A 24,607-nucleotide genomic window follows, 5' to 3' on the forward strand; every position below is an offset into this window, starting at 1 on the left:
GTCTTTTCCAACCTAATTGATTCTGTATGAAAGTATTCAAAGACCTTTCATCAAAGAACATCCTGCCGTAAGGCGACTTTGCGACATTCCACGTTCCCCAGCACCTCCTCCTCCATGGCCGCCGCGACAGCCCGTCCCGCCCCCGGCCCGCGCGGGGTCCTCCGCGCCGCCAGAGGGCGCGCCAGCCGCGCGGGAGGGGCGGGCGGCAGCGCGCGGCGGCCATGGCGGTGCTGCTGGAGACCACGGTGGGCGACCTGGTGATCGACCTGTACACGGAGGAGAGACCCCGCGGTACGAGCCCAGCCCCTGCCCGCCGGCACCGGGCTACCCCTGAGCCCTCCCTCCCCGCCTCGCACCGGGGTTCCCCTTGCGCGGGCGGCTGGCGGCCTCGGGCGGGACGGAGGCCGGCGGGATGCCGGCAGCGCTTGCAGCCACAGATGTGATATGTAATGTAATAGATCCTAAATCGCAGGGCTGCCGCGATCTGCTTTCGCAGGCGTTTGAAAAGAAACGGGGCGGGGGGTGGAGAGGGGAAGTGTGTTTCTGTATAACTCGCCGTGCTTAGGGTTCTTTGAGTCGCTAGAGATGGTCTGTAGGAAGGGAGGAAATGTTTCCTCTCCCTTGAGCATTTCTCTGATCGTTTGTAGGTTGTACCCTGGTAAGTCTCCACACAGTCTGCTCCAAACCGTCTTTTCTACACTTTAAACTACATATATGTGATAGCTGGTTTTACTGTATCTGGAGTTTCCCTTTGTAAATGTTGGTATGATTTCTTACAGCTTGTCTGAATTTCCTGAAGCTCTGCAAAGTCAAGTACTACAACTATTGTCTTATTTATAATGTGCAGGTGAGTATTCTCAATTCCTTATTTTTCGGTTGGTTTAAAAATCTCAAGCATGAAAGCAATATCTTACGTATTCTGCTTTGTGACAGAGGGATTTTATTATACAAACTGGTGACCCCATGGGAACTGGCCGTGGAGGGGAATCCATATTTTGGTAAGTATTTATGTATAAAAATTTTATATATATAAGCAGATAATTTATATAAGGGAGTAGGAGTTCCACTTAGATTTTCTTCAGCTCTCTTGGGGCAGAATTACTGGTGGGGAATAAAAATGTTCATGCATAAGCTTCTTTGGTTGTCCTACTTACATACCTTTTGAATTTTTACACTGCCTTTGGCCATTTGCTTTAATTTTTCGGACATTGCTATGTCTCTGACCTTATAAGTGAAGTTACAAGAAACAACTTGTACACACATTTCTGTTTGTTTAAAGGCTAGCAAATAACTATATGTTTGGTAAGAGAAGTATAATAACTAAGTGCTCTGTAGAAGGCAGAATCAATTAGCATTGTTAATACATTTATTATTATAACAAAATGCACTAAATTGAGCATGAATGGAACATAGAGGCTGTACTTGATTTCCTCTGTGTATAAGAAAGGGATCCCCTTACTTATTTGAGTTTGTTTTAGTCATGTGGAATGTGTATAAGGAAATAGTTTTTCTTATTTGTTCAAGACATTTTCAGTGGTTGTGCAGACATGATTTGAAGAAATCATTCAAAGTGCTAGGATGGAGTTAAAGTGCACATGTTCTATATGATTCCTTTGAAACAGTTGTTAAAAGTATAATTGAGATTACAGAGCAGAACTAATTACTGGGTAGTGCTGGAGAGCACAATATATGGCAATAAGCAGTTGAGCTTGAACAGAGACAGTGTTGCTAGACTAGTGTTGGCTTTTTTAAGTCAGTCTGTCAGAGCCTCTTAAGTACAAAACCTAGAACTCATGGATCCATGAATCACCACTCTGGTGGTCCTGGAAGCAATGTAACTGTGCTAAGCATTTGCAGGTCTAGCTAGGTGATCCTGCCAGGCTTGAGCTGTCTCTGCACACAAGTAGATGAAGTTTATTTTGATATTCTGCTCTGTTACAAGTCTTCTGAGACTTACTGGTATGGCAAATGGGGATATCCAGTGTGATGAGAGAGTGTCAGATCCTGGCCAGCACTGGCATGGAGACAGTCCATTTGTCTTTTGTACCTCTTGGCTACTGATGCAGCCCATGAAACTGGAGTTTCTGTTCTTGCAGGCAAAGTTTAGTTTGAATCCTCTCTTCACAGAGGCTAACATCTGCTTAGCAAAATGAGTTCAAACACAACACTGTCCTTAAATTCAGGCAAGTATGGGTACTGACCATGCCTTAATCAGTTTATGGAATGAGACCAAGTATGGGATAGCAGGTTTAGACTTCAAAAAATTAAAAGAATGCAACAATTTTCCTATATCTTGTATATCCTAAATTACTGTATGTAATCCTGTCTGTATGATGAACTGATCTTACTCATAGATTTATTGGTTTTCTGTTTATCTTGGAAGATAATATTTTTAACACAAATTACTGCATTTTTACAATGTGGAAGAACTTATTTTTACAGAACCTACTTGAAATGTGTTGTTGCTTCATGCCTCAGAAAAATGTTATATACTGCATTTAAGAACATATAAATATACCCTCCCCATCCCTCCCACTGCCAAAAAGCTTCTGAGAAATGTCTCAGAGAAAAATTTGTTGTTCCCTGTAATATAAACTGTGTAAGTGTCCAGGTCCACAAATATGTACATGGGTGCAGTGTAAACTCTGGGTTTATTTGAAGGCCAATGTAAAATTTTTTTGAGATGTCATTAACGGTTTTACAGTGTTTGATTAGCTCACTTTTAAAAAATTCTTTTTCTTGTAACATATTTGTTATCTGTTTTTTCAGTCAGTTGTATGGTGATCAAGCCAGATTCTTTGAGGCAGAAAAGGTGCCAAGAATCAAGCACAAGAAGAAGGGAACTGTGTCAATGGTGAACAATGGCAGTGATCAGCATGGATCACAGGTCAGCATATGGTGTTGATACATGTCTAAGTAACTAAAATGAAAATTCTGTGAGTTCACAAAAGCAACTCAGCAGTGACAGTGTCATGCCAATAGCATCATCTTGTAATACAGTCAAAAGGCATGTTAAAAGCCAGCCATAGGTAATTATTTTGCATAGTATTCCAGTTACCAATGGGTATTTGGTTACAGACAGAGAAGTTAAAATGCTCATATTAAAACCTATCCTACATTAATTTTATTTGTTATTACTCAGTCCTTATTTTTTCCTTTATTTATTCCTCTCTGGTAATACCTTGATGTGATTTTGCTAATGTATAAAATGGTCAGGAAAAAATTCTGTAGTTAAATGGAAGTGAAAATTAAGGAAACTGAATTTTGAAATAATCTTTAAATTTTCTGGTTATGACTTTGTGTTAGCTTGGAAACTGAAATCACACCACAGTTTCTTCTGTATGGTTATGTGAAAGTGTGCATTAATAATAGAAACTTACACATTTACCCCAGTACTGTTATAAAACAGTTTTTGAAAGTGGTCTTGTTCCCTTTCCTGTTTGCTGTTCATGTGCTTAAAAGTTTTGCTGTAGGTAATGATTTTTACTTTTTTTAAAAGTTTTTTTGCATTTAAAGCTCACAGAATGCTGTTATTTCTAAATTATTATTTTAGGTGCACTGTCACATCTATAAATTAAAATGCCTGTTTTGTAATATCCATATATTTTAATTTTTAAAAAGAGGGATTTTTAACAATTGAAGAACAATTTTAAAAAAAAGGTGGGGTTTTGTTCCAGCTAGAGCTTGTAATACAATCAGATAATTTTGCTGCTTCCCTGCATTGTATATATAAAATTTCTTGGTTTTGGGGATTTAGGAATGAGAGATTACATTGGTATTTATATTTAAGATGCAGTCTGCTAGTTATATGCAGGCACGTGGGAATGAATGCTGTTCCCAGGAACATTATGGCAGCTTCTTCCTTGGGAAAGAAGAATTCCAGTAAGGAATTACATGGAATAGCCTTGCAGGTGTAGTGTAGCTTAGTGTAACCTACACCAAATACTAACCAGTCTTACAGTGTTGTAGAGAGAATGAGGAGTGAAATGTTACCTGTCAGACTGTAAATTGTGGTGTGTCTTGGATTGATGATATGATAATCCTTTATCCCCTATCGTTGGCTTATATGCCCAAGAAAGAAAAATGTGTGGTCCTGTCTCTTTAACTGCACCCAGCCGCAGAGAGAAACGCGGGTTTTTTTTGAAAACATTTTCTCCAAGCCTCGCTCCGGGGGAGGATTCGTCGCCCGGCAGAGACTGCGTGCTGGACGGGGGTCGGAGTGAGCTCTGTTCCCGTTTTTTCCATTCTTCTTCTTTTTTCCTCGTTCGGACCCCTTCTCTTCGATGTGCTTTGCCACCCGGAGACCCAGGAGGGCCAGAGGACAGCAGAGCTCTCCAGGGAGCTCCACCCGGCCCCGGGTGGGGGGCGAGGAGGAGAGGGACTGCGTCTGAGAAAAGGACTTTTTAATCAGGTTGAATAACTGCCTTTCACCTTGTTTTTCCCCTTCCCCTGTGCCTTGTAGGGCATTCTGCGTGGTTTTGTTAAATAAATCGTTTTTTCTTCACTTCCATCTAAGAGGTTCTGTTGTGGGTGGGGGAGGGGGTGTCGGGGCCCTTCGCTCTCGGAGGAGAGAGTCTTATCATTAACCCTGGACATATTTGGCGCCCAACTTACGGGGCCTTGATTACTTGTTCTACACCTTTTGTGGGGTTAGAGAAAGTGAAGAAAAAACCCTAATAATTGCATTCTGGTTTTAATCGCTTGGTATTGAATTACAGCCATCAGTAGTCACTTTGCTGTTTGATGGGAGGTTGTTTGATGTAATACTGTCTGTTTGGCACATAGGTTTGTTTCCCTACCAACAGGTAGGGGCAATCCTGTCCCTAATGTATAATTTCCACCAATCAGGGACACGACTCCGGCTTGTTATAGTAATGGGTGTGATACTGACGATCTGTAAGAAGGTATGGGAAACAGTTAAAGATGTACATGCTCTGTTAGTTTCCTCCTCTAGTTTTAGTAACCTGTTTTGGAGTTTTGTTAGTAATATTACCCAACCTGTTAGAGAAGTAGAGGGTGAAGCTTCCTGGCTCCTCACCCACCTCTTTCCCTTTAAATCTGGTATATCAGCTTTTGAGAATATTCAGTTTCCCCTGGATGTTAAAGAGACCATTAACTTGGTAGTACAGGTGCTTTACCTAGGAGTTTCCGTGTATATGATGTTCAGTGTTACCAGAATGAGGGCTGAGAAGTCCAGAGGGGCTGAGCAGGAGCAGGCACCTAATCCACATGTGAGGAAATTTGAATGGTGTGGAGTATGGGAGGACATAGGTAAAACTTTAAAGAAATTCTCTGATCCAATAGACTGGGAATTTCCCCCTGGACAAATCCCGAGACCAGCTGAGGTGGGGAAGTATCTGAAAGAGAAGTGCAGAGACAACTGCAGTGCAATATGTTGGGCCCTGGCATATGCTTATCGTACACTGTCGGATATTCTAGAACAGGAAGTAAGGGAGCCTAAGCCAGTGGCAGTTGCTCCTATTACAAGGAGCAGGAAAGCCCAATTTAAGACTGATCGCCCAGATGACAGTGGGGAGGGACCCTCAAGGCCAGCAACTGAGTCAGAGGTCATTGTTGAATCCATGAATGTGAGAGACCTTCACAGCCTAAGAAAAGATTATGTCCAACGAGATGATGAATCTGTGATTAGTTGGTTAGTCCGTCTTTGGGATGCTGCAGGCGATGTTACACTTCTAGATGCTACTGAGGCAAGGCATTTAGGGACTGTGTCACGTGACCCAGATATCAACCAAACTATACGAGATGGGCCTGACTGCAGCAGCCTCTGGAGACGAGCTATCAGAGCTGCGAGAGAAAGATACCTACATCCCGACGATCTCTATTCGCAACAAACCCAGTGGAGAACCATAGAACAAGGGATTCAACGCTTGAGAGAAATGGCAGTGGTAGAAATTGTCTTCCCAGAGGACATAGCAAACCCAGATCCGATTATAGACCCAGATAGGATAGAATGTACACCTGTGATGTGGCGGAAACTCCTAAAGCTTGGGCCATCAGGGTATGCTTCTGCTTTAGCCATTATGAAGCAAGATGACGGGCATGAGACTGTGCGTGATATGACAAGGAAACTCCGAGCGTATGCAGATGTCGTGCATAGCCCAATGAATGCAAGAATCTCAGCTGTGGAAACAAATCTGCAAAAACTAGAAAATAAGATAGAGAAGAATCATGAAAAACTCAGTAAAGAGATTAAAGACAGCCTTCTCCAAATCTCAGCAGTACAGACCAGAGGTTCTGCTACCCCACGCAGACGCTTCTCAGCTATGAGAACTGGATATATCCCTCGACATGAGTTGTGGTATTTCCTGTGTGACAGTGGAGAAAACATGAACAGGTGGGATGGACAACCCACTGCTGTCCTGGCACGACGAGTGCGTGAATTGAAGGAGGGCAAGACTCAGAGAAGGAACTCCACCAGAAGGGAAGTAGCTCTACTCAATATGTCTGATTCCGTTGAAGGAACCTCTAACACAAATACCCACCATGGTTAGAGGGGCCCTGCCTCTAGCCAGGTAGAGGCCAGGGAAAACCGAATTTTTTGGACAGTGTGGATTCGGTGGCCTGGCACATCAGAGCCACAAGAATACGAGGCTTTAGTTGACACTGGTGCACAATGCACGATAATCCCATCGCGACATGTGGGGACAGAACCTATTTCTATTTCCGGCGTTACAGGAGGATCACAAGACTTGACCCTCGTGAAAGCTGAGGTGAGCCTGACTGGAAGAGAGTGGAAAGAACATTCCATTGTGACTGGCCCAGAGGCTCCATGTATTTTGGGTATAGACTTCCTCCGAAATGGATATTTCAAAGACCCAAAGGGACTCAAGTGGGCATTTGGGATAGCTGCTGTGGAGACAGAGGGCATAAAACAATTGAACACCTTGCCTGGACTGTCAGAGAACCCATCTGCAGTAGGACTCCTGAAAGGGGAAGAGCAACAAGTCCCGATTGCAACCTCGATTGTGCACCGCCGACAGTATCGGACAACTCGTGATGCCGTGATTCCCATTCACAAACTAATCCGTGAGCTGGAGAGCCAAGGGGTGGTCAGCAGGACCCATTCATCCTTTAACAGCCCCATCTGGCCTGTGCGAAAATCTGAAGGAGAATGGAGATTGACTGTGGACTATCGTGCCTTGAATGAGGTGACTCCACCTCTGAGTGCCGCTGTGCCAGACATGCTGGAGCTCCAGTATGAGCTAGAGTCCAAGGCAGCAAAGTGGTATGCTACTATTGACATTGCAAATGCATTTTTCTCCATTCCTCAGGCAGCAGAGTGCAGACCTCAGTTTGCTTTCACCTGGAGGGGCGTGCAGTACACCTGGAACCGATTGCCCCAGGGGTGGAAACACAGTCCCACCATTTGTCATGGACTGATCCAGGCTGCATTGGAAAAGGGTGGGGCTCCAGAACATTTGCAATACATTGATGACATCATTGTGTGGGGGGACACAGCAGAAGAAGTATTTGAGAAAGGAAAGGAAGTAATCCAGATTCTCCTGGAAGCCGGTTTCGCTATAAAAAAGAGCAAAGTCAAAGGGCCTGCCAAAGAGATCCAGTTCCTAGGAGTGAAGTGGCAAGATGGACGGCGTCAGATTCCTACTGAGGTCATCAATAAGATCATCACAATGTCCCCCCCAACCAACAAGAAGGAGACGCAAGCTTTCCTAGGTGCCATAGGCTTTTGGAGAATGCACATCCCTGAGTACAGCCAGATCGTGAGTCCTCTCTACCTCATAACCCGCAAGAAGAACGATTTCCACTGGGGCCCTGAACAGCAGCAAGCCTTCACCCAGATCAAGCAGGAGATTGCTCATGCAGTAGCCCTTGGCCCAGTCAGGACAGGGCCAGAAGTAAAGAATGTGCTTTACTCTGCAGCTGGGAGCCATGGCCTGTCATGGAGCCTTTGGCAGAAGGTGCCTGGTGAGACCCGAGGTCGACCACTGGGATTTTGGAGCCGCAGTTACAGAGGGTCTGAAGCCAACTACACCCCAACAGAGAAAGAAATCCTAGCAGCATATGAAGGAGTCCAAGCTGCCTCAGAGGTAATTGGCACAGAAGCACAACTCCTCCTGGCACCTCGACTACCGGTGCTGGGGTGGATGTTTAAAGCAGAGTTTCCCTCTACTCATCATGCCACCAATGGCACATGGAGCAAATGGATTGCCCTTATCACACAGCGCGCCCGTATGGGAAATCTGAATCGCCCTGGGATTTTGGAAATAATTACAAATTGGCCTGAAGGTGAAAATTTTAGTCTGACTGAGGAAGAGGAGCTGGAACAGGTGACCCGTGCAGAGGAAGCCCCACCATACAACCAACTGCCAGCAGATGAAACACGCTACGCTCTTTTCACTGATGGTTCCTGTCGTCTTGTAGGGACAAAACGAAAATGGAAAGCAGCTGTGTGGAGCCCCACACGACGGGTTGCAGAAGCTAGGGAAGAAGAGGGGGGATCGAGCCAATTCGCTGAGCTCAAAGCCGTTCAGTTAGCCCTGGACATTGCGGAAAGAGAGAAATGGCCAAAGCTCTACCTTTATACTGATTCATGGATGGTAGCCAATGCTCTGTGGGGTTGGCTGGAAAAGTGGAAGAAGGCTGGTTGGCAGCGTAGGGGAAAACCAATTTGGGCAGCTGAAGAGTGGAAAGACATCGCTAGTCGGGCAGAGAGACTACCTGTGAGGGTCCGCCATGTAGACGCCCATGTCCCCAAGAGTCGAGCTAATGAGGAACACCGAAACAACGAACAGGTAGATCAGGCTGCAAAGATAAAGGTGTCCCAGGTAGACTTGGATTGGCAGCATAAAGGAGATTTATTCCTAGCTCGATGGGCCCATGATGCCTCAGGCCATCAGGGCAGAGATGCCAACTATAAGTGGGCACGAGACCGAGGGGTGGATCTAACCATGGACTGCATCTCTCAAGTTATCCATGACTGTGAAACATGTGCTGCCATCAAGCAAGCCAAGCGGGTGAAACCCCTGTGGTATGGTGGAAGGTGGTCAAAATATAAGTATGGAGAGGCCTGGCAGATTGATTACATCACACTGCCTCAAACCCGCCATGGCAAGCGCTATGTGCTCACAATGGTAGAAGCCACTACTGGGTGGCTGGAAACCTACCCTGTGCCTCATGCCACTGCTCGTAACACCATCCTGGGCCTTGAGAACCAAGTCCTGTGGAGGCATGGTACCCCTGAGAGAATTGAGTCAGATAACGGAACTCATTTTAAAAATAGCCTCATAAACAACTGGGCTAGGGAACATGGCATTGAGTGGGTGTACCACATTCCCTATCATGCACCAGCCGCTGGCAAAGTGGAACGGTATAATGGATTGTTAAAAACCACCCTAAAGGCATTGGGTGGGGGAACTTATAAGAATTGGGAGCGACATTTAGCAGAGGCCACCTGGTTAGTCAATACCCGCGGCTCCATCAACCGAGCAGGTCCTGCCCAATCTGAGCTTCTACATACAGTGGATGGAGATAAGGTCCCAGCAGTACATGCCAGAGGCTTGTTAGGGAAAACTGTGTGGATTGATTCTGCCTCACATAAAGACAAACCCATCCGTGGGGTTGTCTTTGCCCAGGGACCAGGGTGTACTTGGTGGATAATGCAGGAAGATGGAAAAACACAATGTGTCCCTCAGGGAAATTTAATTTTGGGTGAAGGCCACATGTAAGGTTGGGATGGCAACATACCACCATTCACCGTTCGTGACATTATTTGTACATAGTTATGTGTATATATGTATATATGTATATATGTGTATATATATATGTGTGTGTTTGAAGTTGGAAGATGTTAAGGTGGGCCTTAAGCCAACGCTATGGAATAAGGGGTGGAATGTCTTGGATTGATGATATGATAATCCTTTATCCCCTATCGTTGGCTTATATGCCCAAGAAAGAAAAATGTGTGGTCCTGTCTCTTTAACTGCACCCAGCCGCAGAGAGAAACGCGGGTTTTTTTTGAAAACATTTTCTCCAAGCCTCGCTCCGGGGGAGGATTCGTCGCCCGGCAGAGACTGCGTGCTGGACGGGGGTCGGAGTGAGCTCTGTTCCCGTTTTTTCCATTCTTCTTCTTTTTTTCCTCGTTCGGACCCCTTCTCTTCGATCTGCTTTGCCACCCGGAGACCCAGGAGGGCCAGAGGACAGCAGAGCTCTCAGGGAGCTCCACCCGGCCCCGGGTGGGGGGCGAGGAGGAGAGGGACTGCGTCTGAGAAAAGGACTTTTTAATCAGGTTGAATAACTGCCTTTCACCTTGTTTTTCCCCTTCCCCTGTGCCTTGTAGGGCATTCTGCGTGGTTTTGTTAAATAAATCGTTTTTTCTTCACTTCCATCTAAGAGGTTCTGTTGTGGGTGGGGGAGGGGGTGTCGGGGCCCTTCGCTCTCGGAGGAGAGAGTCTTATCATTAACCCTGGACAGGGTGCAATGGTTCTGCTCTGCTATTTGTGCACATCTGCTTCTTCCTCCTTCGTTCATTACCAAGTGCTCTCTTTCATTTGTTACCAAGTGTTCAGTTGGTATCAATTTAAATACTTTGTTTTGCCTTAAAGTGAAAGATCTGGTTTGTGTTGAGATACATTTCAGTGGCAGTTCAAGCTGATCTAAGTTAGTGTGTGATAGTTTTTCTCTCAATGCTACTGCATCCTGTTTTTCGGGAGAGAAGAATTTGTGGGAAGCAAGGAAAAAGATCTGGATATAATTAGGTAAAGGTGGTACTATGGAGGTTTTTGCCAAATTTATTAAGTACCTGCCGAGTGCTGCTTGGTGAACAGGTGATTTGAGCTCAGCTCACAGCTCACTCCTGCCCAGAGGGGTAGCCTTGCTCTTTCTGCCCTCTCCTTTCATCAGCTGTGATGCCAATCACAACCTTTGCTGGTCTTGCTCAATAAACCTCCCCAGCAGAGAGAGCTCTGTGCTCCTCCTCTGCCCATCTGGTTTTGTGCCCAATTACTGAGTGAAACCAATTCACAGATGGGTCCAGTGAGCTGGACCTGCAGCTCATGCAGAGGGAGACTGCCTCAGGCAGTGGCTGTGAGCTGTAGGTTGGCTCACCGTGTCCTCAGAGCCCATGGAAGAAGACCAATCTTTTGCCAAAGCTGGGAAGAGTTTTTTTTCCCCACTGAATTCAGAGTGTAAGTGTTAAGGTAAAAAACAACAACAACAAAAGAAAACCCACAACCTGATTTTTTCTATTTACTGTTCTCAGTTTTATATCTTCTTTTGTAGTTTCTCATTACCACAGGGGAAAACCTGGATTACCTTGATGGTGTACATACAGTATTTGGAGAAGTGACAGAAGGCATGGATGTATTGAAGACAATTAATGAAACCTTTGTTGATAAGGATTTTATTCCATATCAAGATATCAGGTGTGACTGCTTTTAACTTTACTTTTTGAGGAATACATTACAATTGAGTGAATTTATCTCTTTTTGGAAGCTAGATGAATATTGTGCTGCCAGGTGACCTGTACATGCTATCTTAAATACTTTTTTATTCCAGTATGATTGATAAAATAAACAAGTGCTAAATAAACGAGTATGTGTGAAAATATTCAGCTACTTTGCCCTCAAAAAAGCATCAGTGCTAGAATTTACAAGCACGCAGTCAGGACATTTGACTGTTTGGGATTTAACTGAGAAGTAGTGGGGCTGGTTTGGTGTTAGTTGAGTAAAGCAAGTTTTATTTGCATGTAACCAATACTGATCTTGATTTTGGTTTCTCTAAGGATAAATCATACAGTAATTTTAGATGATCCATTTGATGATCCACCTGGCTTGTGTGTTCCTGATCGCTCACCAGAACCTACAAAGGAACAGCTTGATGTGAGTCTTCGTGATGGGAAAGTTGGAAGGAAATAATTAAATAAGTTTATCTCAATAAGTGTCCAGCACAGATTGGCCAAAATAAGAATTCAGTGCTTAAAGTTTTGTCTCTCAAATTTATGTCCTAAAATAACTACACATTTTTGCACACAGGAGGTGTTCTTTTACTGTGCCAGTTGGAGTTCTGATATGTCAAATGCTTGTCAGTTATTTGGAGCTACTGCTGTATTTAATCAAATACAGCTGCTTAACCTTTCAAGAAAAGGATAAAAGATCTAGGTGCTCTCCCTTGTGGCTGGTGGAGTTATGTTTGAAGGCTGTATTTTAGGTTTCTGTTTACAGCAGAGATAAGCAGAACATTCAGAATATTCAACACTGGTATTACTGGTTTTCTGTACACTCTAGAAGAAGACAAAAGATAAGTGACATTAATATTAAATTGGTTACTGCTGTTCTCCTTTTAATTGTGGGTAGCCTGTGTTTCAGTGAAAGTAATCTTGATCATTCTTTGAGTTGTATGTGCAAGCATACATACTATTGAGGGTTATTTGTTTAAATGGAAGGAACTTTCTAAAACATAATTGCAATTATTAATAATTTACTCATAGTATGCAGTTACAGAAGTTGTGTGTGAAATTACTTCCTTGTGTGAAAAGTTGTTTCAAGCAATGAATTAATTAACTGAACAGAGTATTGTTTATTTTTAAGCTTAATACATAGAATTACAACGTTGAAATTATGGTTTTATAGTATATGTGCACTGTGATTAATCTCTGATGTACCTTCAAATATGTTAAGAATAAGGTATTTAAGAGGTCACTGCCAGCTGCCTAGGGATGAGAGAACTTGTACTGAGTTTTCTTCTCTCAGATCCTGAAGATACACCTTTTGGCATAGAAATGTCTGTAAGAAGGGCAACATTCTAGAGATGCTGGTGAGAAGAAAAAATTAAACCTCAAGTCCTGCCTAGGTTTAGATGTGTAAAACCAAAATTATTACTGTGACATGTTCTATTTAATGTCTTACTAGATGCAGCCGATATTTGTAATGTTCCTTACCTTCATTTCTGGCAGGAGCTGCCTGGATTAAAAATGAGTTAACACTTGTGGTGAGATGTTGAGTACTAAGTGGGCATAGAAAAGAATTTAGAATACCTCACTGAATTTGGTTCAGACTGGTCATGAAAGTTCATAAACAGTTCACAGTGGCTGAAATATGAGGATAGCATCTACTCTTTTTCTTTTTTTCTTATCTATGTGGGAAGAACAGAATGGAAGCCCAGTTCTGCAGAGATACAGTGCTTAGGCATTTTTTATGTCTTAAGCAGTGAGGGAAGAGGTCATCCAAGTAATATTTGGAAACCGAGAAAGAATGTCTTGGTAATAAAGAGCTTTTTCCTTCATTTTTCAGAGCGGCCGAATAGGAGCGGATGAAGAAATTGATGACATGAAAGGACGGTCTGCAGATGAAATAGAAGAAGTTCAGGCAGAAAAAGAAGCAAAAACTCGCGCCATTCTTCTGGAAATGGTGAACATCTTTCTGTATTTGCCTTTTAGGTCTTATTCCAGTGTGCATGCATGTTAATAAGTCTAGGAAGGATGTGTACTACTTATCTTGAAATTACTTAATCTGGTGATGATGTCATGTTTCAGAATCTGTGCTATTAAATACCAGTTGTACAATGAAAAGGATTGAGCATGAGCACTGGATGTGTTTTTTGATGAAACCAATGATACTTCATTTTCAAAATCAGGATTAAAAGTGGGCCAGTGGAGGCTTTCTAAAAACTTGCTAGAAATGCCTCCAATTAAAAAATGTAACATACGTGATATGCTGCTGAATACCTGCAGTCCTGGTAAGGGTTTAGCATGTGTGGGAGAGAGCTGAGCCAATCTGTAATAATCCCCTCCCAGTGCATACAGTAGTAAACTCCATAATAACAACAATTATGAATAGGCTTTGAAGTTCGTTTTGTTTTGTTGGCTTTTCTGTCTGGTTGGTTGGTTGGTTGGTTGGTTTTTTCTAAGAATAAAAGAAAATTTTAAAAGCACACACAGCATTGAAGGATAAGCGAATCCTTCTTATGTCCTTATAACTACCAAATTCAAATTTATGATGAATAATTTTCTAGCAGAGACTAATTCCAAAGTCAAGCCAGATGTGGCCACAATGTTGCAGATCTGTAGAAATAAAAAGGGTGCACTTCCACCTTTCAGAAATATTTGTTATGTTATGAGCAGGAAAACAAAGTATAAAGTATTTTTGAACTTGCATGAAGTCCAGCAGTGGAATTGCAAATAAGTAATAAATTTTAGGTGCTATATCAAACACTTTCTTGTGACACTGACTAGGAAAAATATTTTATTAATTTTTGAGTTTGTGATGGGAATGTCAGGTCATGCAGAAGATGTGTTCCTAATGTGCTGTGCTGCCTGTGGAGAGCTTTAGGCAGAAGTGATGAATGTCTTTTTTCTGTATGCCACAGGTGGGAGACTTACCAGATGCAGACATTAAGCCACCAGAAAATGTGCTGTTTGTTTGTAAGCTGAATCCTGTGACCACAGGTGAAGACCTGGAGATAATATTTTCACGTTTTGGTCCCATTAAGAGGTAATTTTGGTAAAATAAAAGGGAAAACCTTCTTTGTTGAAACTGAAATTGATTCCTGACAGTCTGTTTTGGTATGGCTGTTAAGGAGTAGTCTGTTGTCTCAGGAGATACAAAGGCAGATCTAGCTACATGAGTGTCCTGTCTCAGCAGTGGTCTTAAGTGAAAGCCTAGGGAAGTGTAGGAAAAAAGAAAGCAAATGACACTCCTCCCTGCCCCTCTCACTCCTTTCAGCAGTTTTCATGTCCAATGCTCAGTGAGCTGGATACAGTCTCTGGGTTTTTCTTTCCCGTAGGAGTGTGTATGGTTTGGGGTAAAGCAGCAAACATCTGTGGCATCTGATACACTCCTTGTAAGGTGTTCCTCATGCCTGCTGCCTGTTTCAGTTTTTACCTTGCCTTCTAGTACTTTCTGCTGTTTCTTCCTGGTATTGCTATCAAAAGACATGATGGGCAATTAAATCTGCTTTCCTGCACCTCTCTATGCTCTACTCCTAAGTCATCTTTTTCCTTGCTAAGAGCACTAGCCTACATATTCATGCTTCTTCTTAATAGAGACTTTGTTATTTTGTTTCCCTTTTCTTGACCTTTTCCTGTTTTTCTGTTTTCATCTCAAGATGTGAGAACCAGAACTGCATGTGGTATTGAAGGAATTACAGACCTACAGTGGAACAGTTTTGTTCTCTGCATTACTCTCAACTCCTTTTCTAGTGAAGGCTAAAGCTGGTTGTTTTCTTTTGGTTGGTTGGTTGGTTTGGTTTTTTTTTTACAATATGCTTATCTTGTTGCATTTATCTATGTCATGTGAAGGTCATTTGCTATCTTGTTGTTTTTGTGAGGACTTTCTGCAAATTCTTCAGTCTTTATTTTTGCTACCTTTAACAATTTAGTATCATCAGCACAATTTAGTACTATCAGCAAGCTTTGAATCAGTTTACTCTTACCTGCTCTTTTGCGTGTTTATCAATGCAGAGGTGTTCTTGATGCCCTTGCTACTTACTTTCCCCAAAAGCTTTTGGTGCAGGAGTTTATTAGAATTTGCAGAGGGATTTCAAAAGACTGCATGGAATGGGTCATCATCTTCACCACACATGAGCATGTTGACTTCTTAGAGCACTTAAGTTTATTCAAGTGGTCCAGGGTAGGCCCTGTGTATTCAGATGGACACTAACTTTGTTCTGCTTGGAGTTTCTACCAGTTTGTGCAGTACTGGCACACAAGGCCTGCAGGCTCCCAGATCCTAAACTACACTGATAGTGTGGGGGGGTGAAGTTGGCATTGTGTGCCACTCTTACAACTCCAGCATGATTTCTCTATGCCCTAGGGATTTCTTATTTTTTTTCCTCTTTCAGTTTGTTCACTGCTTCTTCTGCAGTTCTTCCACTTTCTCTGAATATCCATGATGGAGGGTTCCTTTCACACCACCATTCTGCCTTCTGCAAAGAATTCCTATGGGTTGTCTGAATAACCTTGTGTTATACCTTTTTTCTTTTTCCCCCCAGCTTCTTTTTCCTTTTGGCCTTGATCATCATTTTGATTGTGGATCTTGATTTGTCACTTCCTCAGTACATATTGGGGAGGTCTCACATTGTTAAGTCTCACCTTAATGCCACATTTCCTGCCCTTTTTGCCTGTCTTGTCCCCCTTTGGCATCCTGTAGTCAGAATTCTCATGTCAGGTACAAGGGTTGGCTAATACTGAAGCAATACTTTATTCTTCCCATTTTGCACTACTTGGTATTTATTTTCAGGCTTCTAATTTTTGCCTAGTGAGCTGCCTGATGAAAAGATGGACTGTTGATCAGGTGCTTGCTAAGAAGAGAAAGTTTGTCACATGACATGTTTAAACTGCTTAAAATGACTGAGAAAACAGAATATAAAATTTCTTGTCTTGCATTAGTGAAAAGCAAAAAATAATAATGTTGGAAAATATATTTTGTTTCACTAATAAGAAATTCATCTCTAGTTCTACACTCCATGGTAGCCACTTGCGAGTTTAGTGTAATTGCTCAAAGTAGTGGCTCATTCATTTTTTTCTTGCAGATGCCCCCATGTCAGTAGGGGGTCTCAGAATCAAGTGTTTCAATACCTTCAAGGTGTTTTGGCTTTGTGGGTTGGGGTTTTTTTAATTAAGTTTTGAAATCTTACTCTCCCTTTTAAGCAGTGCTTTCCTATGCTCTATTTTTTGCTCCAACAGCATTGATATTTTAATTTCATACTATTTTTTCAGCTGTGAAGTTATCCGAGACTGGAAGACTGGTGAATCTCTTTGTTATGCTTTCATTGAGTTTGAAAAGGTATGGATTTTAGGTATAAACTGTATTTGGACTCTGCTTGTAAAAGCCCCTTTTTGGTATACTTCCATATGGAAAAACACTGACATCTTCAAGTGTGGGGTAGCTAACATTTTCTCTTACTGACTTAGTTACAGATATTGTAAGTCCTAAATTAGACAAACATTTAAGTCTTTCTCTGTTTGAGCTGGCAGTACAGAAATGTTCTTAGGCTGTCTTGAAACCAGTGGGAGGACGTGAGGCCCTCTTTTTCCCCAGAGCACATTAAGACTTTGAAGAGTTAAAGAAGGGAATGCTAGAAGGTGTGCTGCATAAAGAGAGGTGGTTGTGTGGAGTGACATAGATCAGTGTGTACAGTACTGTCCTATGCTGGGCTTGTAAATGATGCTTGCTGTGAGATTGATGGTGATAGTTCTCTCGGTGGTGCATAGCTTTGCATGTGCTGGTATCTCTTATCTGTGAGGAGAACACTGGAAAAGTGTTCTCACTTTTCTTTGGCCCATCTATGTAGTTAAAATGGAGCTTTTATTAATTTTCCTTTTATTTTTTGAATGTATTACATGTGCCAAACATGTAGCTGGATTGGCAAATTTTTTAAATAGTGAAATGAACTGAAGAATTGGAGTTTGAAATGCTAATATTCAGACAAAGCGTACTATTTTATTTGCAATGATGCAATGCAAGAACTGTGGTGCTTTGGGCAATTCTAGAAAGAAGTGAATGCCATTCAGCACCTGAATTTGTGTTTGAGCTCTTCAGTGAATATTCCTATGAAATAATCATGACTCAAGATTTTCCTGGTTAATATCAGGAGGAAGACTGTGAGAAAGCCTACTTCAAAATGGACAATGTGCTGATAGATGACAGACGGATACATGTGGATTTTAGCCAGTCTGTTGCAAAGATTAAGTGGAAGGGAAAAGGTAGGTACATTTGCAATTCTTTGATCCTCATAGCTTAATAAGCCATGACTTCTAAACTAAGCATTATATAAAGAGTTAGGAGTTTAAAGCATTTAATCTTTAGGAATATAAATTTTCCTGGTACTGTAATAAATAGAGCAACACAGTTGTTAGCTCTTCCCTTCATTTGTTTCATAAGAGTAGGTGGGTTTCCTACTGTTACATTAACATTGCATTGCCATTGATCACCTTCTTAGCCAATTTTTGCCACTAAAACATTTTTTCCTCTCAAGCTTTGGACACGATTTTTTTTTAATATTAGTTATTAGCAAAATAATATGGCAATATACTGTTATTTTCTAGTTTCTTTTCTTTATTCACTGCGTGACAGTCAGGTTATACAAGAAGAAGTCAGTACTCAGGCCAGGGATTTCTGCTCTTCACCTCCTGTAGGTCAAAAATACTGCATGATAGGTTGTATGTTGCAGAGACCTAATTTCAGATGTTTGAAGATGTTTGGGGAAGAAAGGAGGGTGGAAGAGGTGGATGCAGTAGTTATTTGGTTGCTGGGGGCATGAGGAAAACACTTATCTTAGAGATTGCATTGCAGTAGTAGTCTGTGCATTGCAGTGGTGGAATTCTTGTGTGTCTTCTAAAAATGCAGTCAGCCCTTGGGTGTTGGCATGCAGTTTCTCCAGGTGGGGTTCTGGTCATGAACGCTGAGGTACTGAACTTGTCCTGCACAGAGCTGAGATGACTGTAGTCTGTCTGTACAGATGCTGCAGTGCATCCTGTACTGACTGCCTGCCGAGGAAACTTTATCTGGGTAACTGAGATCTCAATTGTCCAAAATATTGGAGAACTAACTATATTGTCGTCTTGTGCTTATATAGTACCCAAAAAATGTCTTTCCACCCTGGGTAGCGTTTTCTGGCCTGGCCAGTGTGTATTACAGTTGTAAGTGTGGCCGTGAGAGGGCAGCACGTTGCTGTAGTTTGTTGATCTGTGAGCTCAGATTAGTGAGTGGAAAGTGAAATCTATCGTGTCCCGCTTTAAATCTAGACATGAACTTTTTTTTTATAGTTTTCCATTTGAATTTCTAAGCTGTAACTACAGTGTAGTCCAGAGAAAAAAGTAATTTAATAATGAGAATAGTCTGTAGGCTTCCATGGTAACAGAATTTTACGTAGTGTGATACAGGACCTGTAATAAAAAAGGGGCAAAGCCAGTTGCTGAATGCTGCTTTGTGATCCTCTTCATGTGTTGTCTGCACTGGACATGAAAGAGGACAAAGCTGGATGTTCTTTAGTGGGATCTGCAAGCAAGAGAAGGATGGAAAATCACAACTCGTCCTGCTCTCATCTACTCTGTTACCTAGATTTCTGGAACTATGTCCTGCTGTGGACCCCTCTGTGGTTATAAAGAGCCCCTAGATCATAATCGGAACTTAATGATAAAGACTTGTGGGTCTTGGTTGTATTTGTAGCTGGAGTGAATAGAGTATATGTTTCTGTGTACAGGTGGGCGATATACCAAGGAAGATTTCAAGGACTACGAGAAAGAACGTGACAAACCTTCAAAATTTGCTCTGAAAGAGAAGGTAAAACCAAAGCAAGAGTATCCTTTTCTGGTCAGAGGTACTTTATGAATTAAGTAGAGCTTATGAAAACAGCCTGGAAAAAACCTCTTCTTTTTAAAGCCTGCCAAGTGGATGTTTCTCTGCTACTTCAAATAACCATTTGGTATTTGAGACGGAATTACGCATTTTGTGGTTTTCTCTTAATAGCCTTGATGAATTTAGTCATATCAGAATATGCTGTTTCACTTCCATGTTGTGTGCAGGTAAATAATGTTCCAAGTCTACAGCCCTGGAATGACATAGGGCATAACAGAGTTTTAAGTAGTTTCAGAGGGTATCTTCTGCATTCAAAATGAGACCATACTAGTAATTAAATCATTTTCTAAGATTATACTTTATTTGTGGCAAACATGAGAGAAAAGACCATAGCTTTTTCAGATATCCACAGGTAGAAAAGGAAGGAGAATGGGACTTGACTGTACTGTTTGACAGGACAGAATTCAGTCATTTTAGCACAGCTGATTTTTTTTTTCAATGTATACAACCATGTTCTGACTGAAATATGTGTTAAGTCTTGGTAAACTCTTGTCAGATAAACAGGGATTTGTTTGCTTCCCAAACTAGGCTATTGTGTTCTGCACCTTACTGGTATTAGGTAACAGATCTGTCCTTAACCAACACCATCAGCAGCAAGTATGACCTTGTGCTGGATGAGGATGTAGAAGAGTCTCACACAAGTCAGTCACACTTGGCTAAAAAACAAAAGAAGAAAAAGCACCATCACTCTGAAGATGAAGATGATGACAGGAGGACCAAAAAATCTAAGGTACTCACTGCTTCATGTATTAACTTTATATCTGTTCATTGTTTTCCTCATAAAAGAAGCCAGGAAAAAAAGGTCTGATATTAAATAAGGACATGGCGTGCAAAGTCCTGTGTAAAATACAGCAGTTGTAAACCTACAGAAGGCTGATGTTAATATTTGATTATGAAAGAGGCTTTCCAAATCCTCCTGGACTTTTGAAGCTTGGCATGTCTAGATGGCTTTTTGCCAAGACATTCTGAAGAGGCAGTGTAGCCTCTCTTAAAGTAGGGGATCTTCAGCACTTTGAACCTGTTGTACATATATTCCCAGTCATAAACTAGTGGTTAATCATATTTCGTGACTGTAGACTATTTTCTCGTTTTCTTGCCAGACAATCATGTATAGGGTTTTTCCTGTGTGGAGTCGGGAGCACAATCTCTTTATGTTATCTTTTTGTATGTCTGTAACTGTTTTGGAAGTGTTTGTGTAAAATCTGTGTGTTGGTTTCCTTGCATCTGTGTCCTGCAAGCACATGGTGCTGTGAGGCTGGGGCTGTGGAGGAGAGCATCAGGAGACAGTAGTTCTGTCATTCATTAGTTCCACTGCAGCCTGTCAGGACAACATTCCCACATTTCTGTGAACTTGGGATAGTCAAGATACAGTGTTTGTGGAAACAAAGCCTGCTGTGAGAAGTTGAGATTTAACCACCACTGAAGTGTGAGCATTAGGGAGAATTGAGCTAAGCTGAAAAAGGAAAAAAACAAATGCCAGTATTTTAACAGTGCAAGCTTTATGAGTGAGAACAAAGCTGTCTTCTAGCAACTTTGCAGAAAGTGAAAAGGTTTCAGCCACAGTACATAAAGCCATTGTCCCATCCTGAGTTTTGGGTACCTCTGTAAGTTCTGTGTACACAGAGCATACATGATTCTGTTCTTATACATAACTTCTTGCTGTGATGCTTAAAAATAATTTTTCTCATGAACATCAGCAATTAAAATTTTCCAGTGCCACCAGTGAGCCCTATTGCTCATTCATGGACACAGTCTTATTGTCACTGTACTAATTCAGTCAGGGCCCTATGAGTGGAGGGGAGGGACTTGTTCAGATCAGTAAAGTCTTGACTGGAGCATGTACATACAAGAGGTGTGGACTAATGTTGGTTTAGACTTCTCCTGTCTTTTTGGCTGATTGAAACTGTTGCTTTAGCCTTTTTGAGACAGGTGTTTTTGGTGGTAATCTTTGTTCTTCAGGGTGCAGGAATTGCACCGGTGGAACTAGTTGGTCATGCATTATCAGCAGAGAACACTTTAAGATTGTGTAGATGTCTTCATCCCTGCAGGTGGCACAAGAAGTGCTGGCAGCAATAAGTTCTTAACATCTGTTCTGATTGTTGCAAGGGGATTGTGAGACTTCGTAGCACAAAAAACATGAACGAGGACAAAGGGATTCCTGGTGCTATTTTCAGGTTCTGGAATAGAATATTTTCTAGTGCTTGACTATGTGATCTCCTCTGTATTTATGGGTATCTTTTTGTAATTTAGCCATCTGCTCCTGATGTGGTTTGTTGTCTTTGTGCTGCTACTGTGTTCTAGTATCTTCTTTCCCATGGCCTTCTCTCTTAGTCACCTTTAGCCATTTTGCTGTAAATAAGTTAGCTTCCTTATGCCCAAAATCACAGGTGGAGGCTTACTTCTATTCTCTGATGGCGAGCATCACAGTTTCCTCTTGGAGCTGTGAAAATAATTTCTGGGAAGAATTTTTCACTCTGGATTTGAATGTTCTCATTAGTGTGTACTGTACAGTATGCACATGCTAAGCAGTATGTACTCAGTCTCACACAGACTTGGTAAGTATTTTGGGCATGTACTCTCTAGTGAAATCTGCAGCCAGCTTAGATGACAAATCCTGTTTAGCATATACAAAATTTTGTTTTTTACTATTTATACTTTGGGCATAATCTGTGGAACTCAGGGGAAGGAAGCACATTCCTGAGGTGGACTATGCTCAGTGTGAATGTTGAGTCCAGCACAAACAGCATGGAAACTCTTTAGTGAATAGTAGCACTTTTAGTATAGGCAAACAAATATGTTTTGTAAATCACAGAATGTATTTGAGGTAAGAACTTTAAAACAAAACAGCAGCAGACCTTCCACACCTAATTGGCCAAAGACTGCAGTAGCCATGCTTCATACAGAAACTTGCTCCCTGAGTCTGTGGTGTGGCAGAGATTTTAATTAAGAGAGATCAGAAGCTTGTAGTGGGAAGCTCTGGCAACTGGAACTGCAGTTTGTGCTGTCAACTCCAGCTATGACTTGAAGGGGTTTTATATTCTGAATAGTTTCCATGATGTTGAGTTGATGTTGAGTTGTTTTTCTGGTCTCTTGCTGGTGTTTTGTATTTTTCTTCAGTGTATTTTGACTCATCCTTTTCTTAGTCTGACACCCATTTCCTGAATCTTAAGGCTCTCTGTTGATGTTTCAATAATATATTTTTTGAATCTTGTGCTGTTTGACTTGATTGCAGTGGGTAGAAGAGGTAGGGTGCTGTGGCTTGCTTTTAGTAGGTAACAGGATGTGGGTCTGGGGCAGGAGGGTGGACTACCATGTGGGTTAGTAAATAGGATTTGGTAGAGTTTTTTTTTTAATACAGGTCAGGTATCTGCCTGAGATCTATATTATGACTTTGTTCCTTCCCCTTCCACAAATCTCTGTGTGTTTTCTCTTGGATTTTATTTTTTAAGATGACTGGATCTATGAAGCAGTATAGCCTATTCAGTAGATTTTTGTGAGTCACAGGGACTTCCCGATTTCAGATTTCTGTAGTGCATGGTTTTGGCAGAGGTACATTTTTCTGGTCTTAATTTTCTGCTTTTCCTGCTTATTGTTCCCTTTATATTCAGGGTCAAGTTTGATCAAAATCTCCCCCCTGAAAAGGCTATCTGTATTTGTTACCCTTTGACTAATGTGTTTAATGTATGTAAGAGGTGGCATACACATTCTACTTTTGTGGCTGTGATATTTCTATTCTATTTCACCTGCAAGGTCTGTTTAGCACATTGCTACTTTTGGCAAAGTCAGCTGTGAACTTCCAGAGAAGCGTCTTTCCCTCTTTCCTTATTTCCTTCCTCATGTGTTTTCACCAGCACAGTTCTGTGTTAGGAATTGGGGTGATCATTACTTACTCATTGCCTGAAGAGAGGCTGTGATCCTGGATTGAGAAGTACAAATGTCAGTAGTAAGAGTGAGCCTGTATTTAAGTAGGAATCTTTTTCTTCTTCTTCCAAAACAGCACGTTTATGACTTAAGGCACAAAAATTTGCTTTCAAAAGACCAATATTTTTAGTGTTTCAAAACTGACCTTTTTCTATGCCAAAGATTTTAAAGTGAAAAACCTTATTTAAGGGGAAGACTTTTTTCCCACTGTTCTTTTAAATAAATGAAATTTGCTTGTTTGTACTTGGGGTATAGGTTTTAACGATACAGTTGTGAATGCTGCTGTCATGGTACATATTTAGAAAAATCATATCTGAAATGAGGAAAGAAATACTGTGTAATTTAATGCAGACATTTTTCAAAGTTCATAATGATCTGTGCTTAACCATATTGTTATTAAAATCCCATAAAATACTATCTGTCTACTAGACGCATAAAGTGATACTAAACTTTCAGGTTGTTAATTTTGCTGAAGCCTAGAATTTAGGCCATTAAGAATTATTACAGGCAGGTCTTAAATGTTATGCATCTGCATAGAACTGGAATGACAGTGAGGCTTGAGTCAAAACTTACGGTAATACTCGCACTGCTGAGGTAAAAAATCCAAAATCCAAATCTATCTTACTTGTTTGATGCTTGTGAAGAGTTTGATAATATCCATCTGAGTGGAATCCCTGATATAACCAATTTTTGCTAAAGCTCCTTGGGCACTACAAGAAGCATGCCTGACAGTCCTGCTTTTTTCCATGAACACTAACAGAAACTTAAACTTACGTTCTTCAGATGATTTCGGTGGGGTGTTCTTGTGTTACCTTTTTCAAATCATCATGGGTGTGAATCTCTTTAAGGTGGTACCAGCTGTAGCTAAGGAACCAACCATGCTCAACCTTTCTCTAGTTCTCTTTGTGCCTTTGTATGTTTTCCCCTCTTGTTTGCAACCGCATTTCTGTCCAATTCTTTTGACAGGATTCTGACCGAAAACATGAAGAACACTGTAGGGAGAGGACCAAGAGTGAGAAGAAAGACAGACATCGGAGCCGCAGCCGTTCTCAGGAGAGAGATTACACTTACAGCAGACAAAAAGACAAATACAGAGAAGATGGCAGAGTAAGAGACTGGGATAAAAAAGCAGACAGAAGCAGAAGTCCTAAGAAATCAAAAGACAAAGAGAGGTCTAAGTACAGATGAAGGAAAAGACAGAGGGGAACTAAAATAATAAAATACAACTTTTTTCTTTTGTGATTGGTTTTTTTCTGTTATACTTGCTGTAGTGTCTGATTGCAATATGCAGTAAGATTTTATAGCTTGATACCCCTCATTGGAACATGCGCTGCTAATTCTAAAACTCAAGA

At 41.6% G+C, this 24,607-nt stretch overlaps 1 protein-coding gene across 2 annotated transcripts; it reads left to right on the plus strand.

The window, feature by feature from the left end:
• The first annotated feature begins 153 nt into the window (after window positions 1-153).
• On the plus strand, window positions 154-24,497 carry PPIL4 (peptidylprolyl isomerase like 4). Of its 2 annotated transcripts, none has more exons than XM_085055584.1 (13): window positions 154-291; window positions 780-847; window positions 934-998; window positions 2,770-2,887; window positions 11,260-11,402; window positions 11,762-11,858; window positions 13,269-13,385; window positions 14,344-14,468; window positions 16,694-16,760; window positions 17,569-17,680; window positions 19,180-19,276; window positions 19,926-20,064; window positions 24,222-24,497. In XM_085055584.1, exons 1-13 carry the CDS (start codon window positions 222-224, stop codon window positions 24,441-24,443), a joined length of 1,440 nt encoding a protein of 479 aa, XP_084911710.1. In that variant the 5' UTR covers window positions 154-221; the 3' UTR covers window positions 24,444-24,497. The 2 variants fall into 2 exon arrangements, with proteins under 2 accessions (XP_084911710.1, XP_084911711.1); XM_085055585.1 differs by having other exon boundaries at window positions 19,929-20,064.
• Window positions 24,498-24,607: the final 110 nt, after the last annotated feature.

The sequence above is a fragment of the Lichenostomus cassidix genome, chromosome 3 (genome assembly GCF_008360975.1).
Source record: "Lichenostomus cassidix isolate B80296 chromosome 3, HeHo_3.0, whole genome shotgun sequence".
NCBI lineage: Eukaryota > Metazoa > Chordata > Aves > Passeriformes > Meliphagidae > Lichenostomus > Lichenostomus cassidix.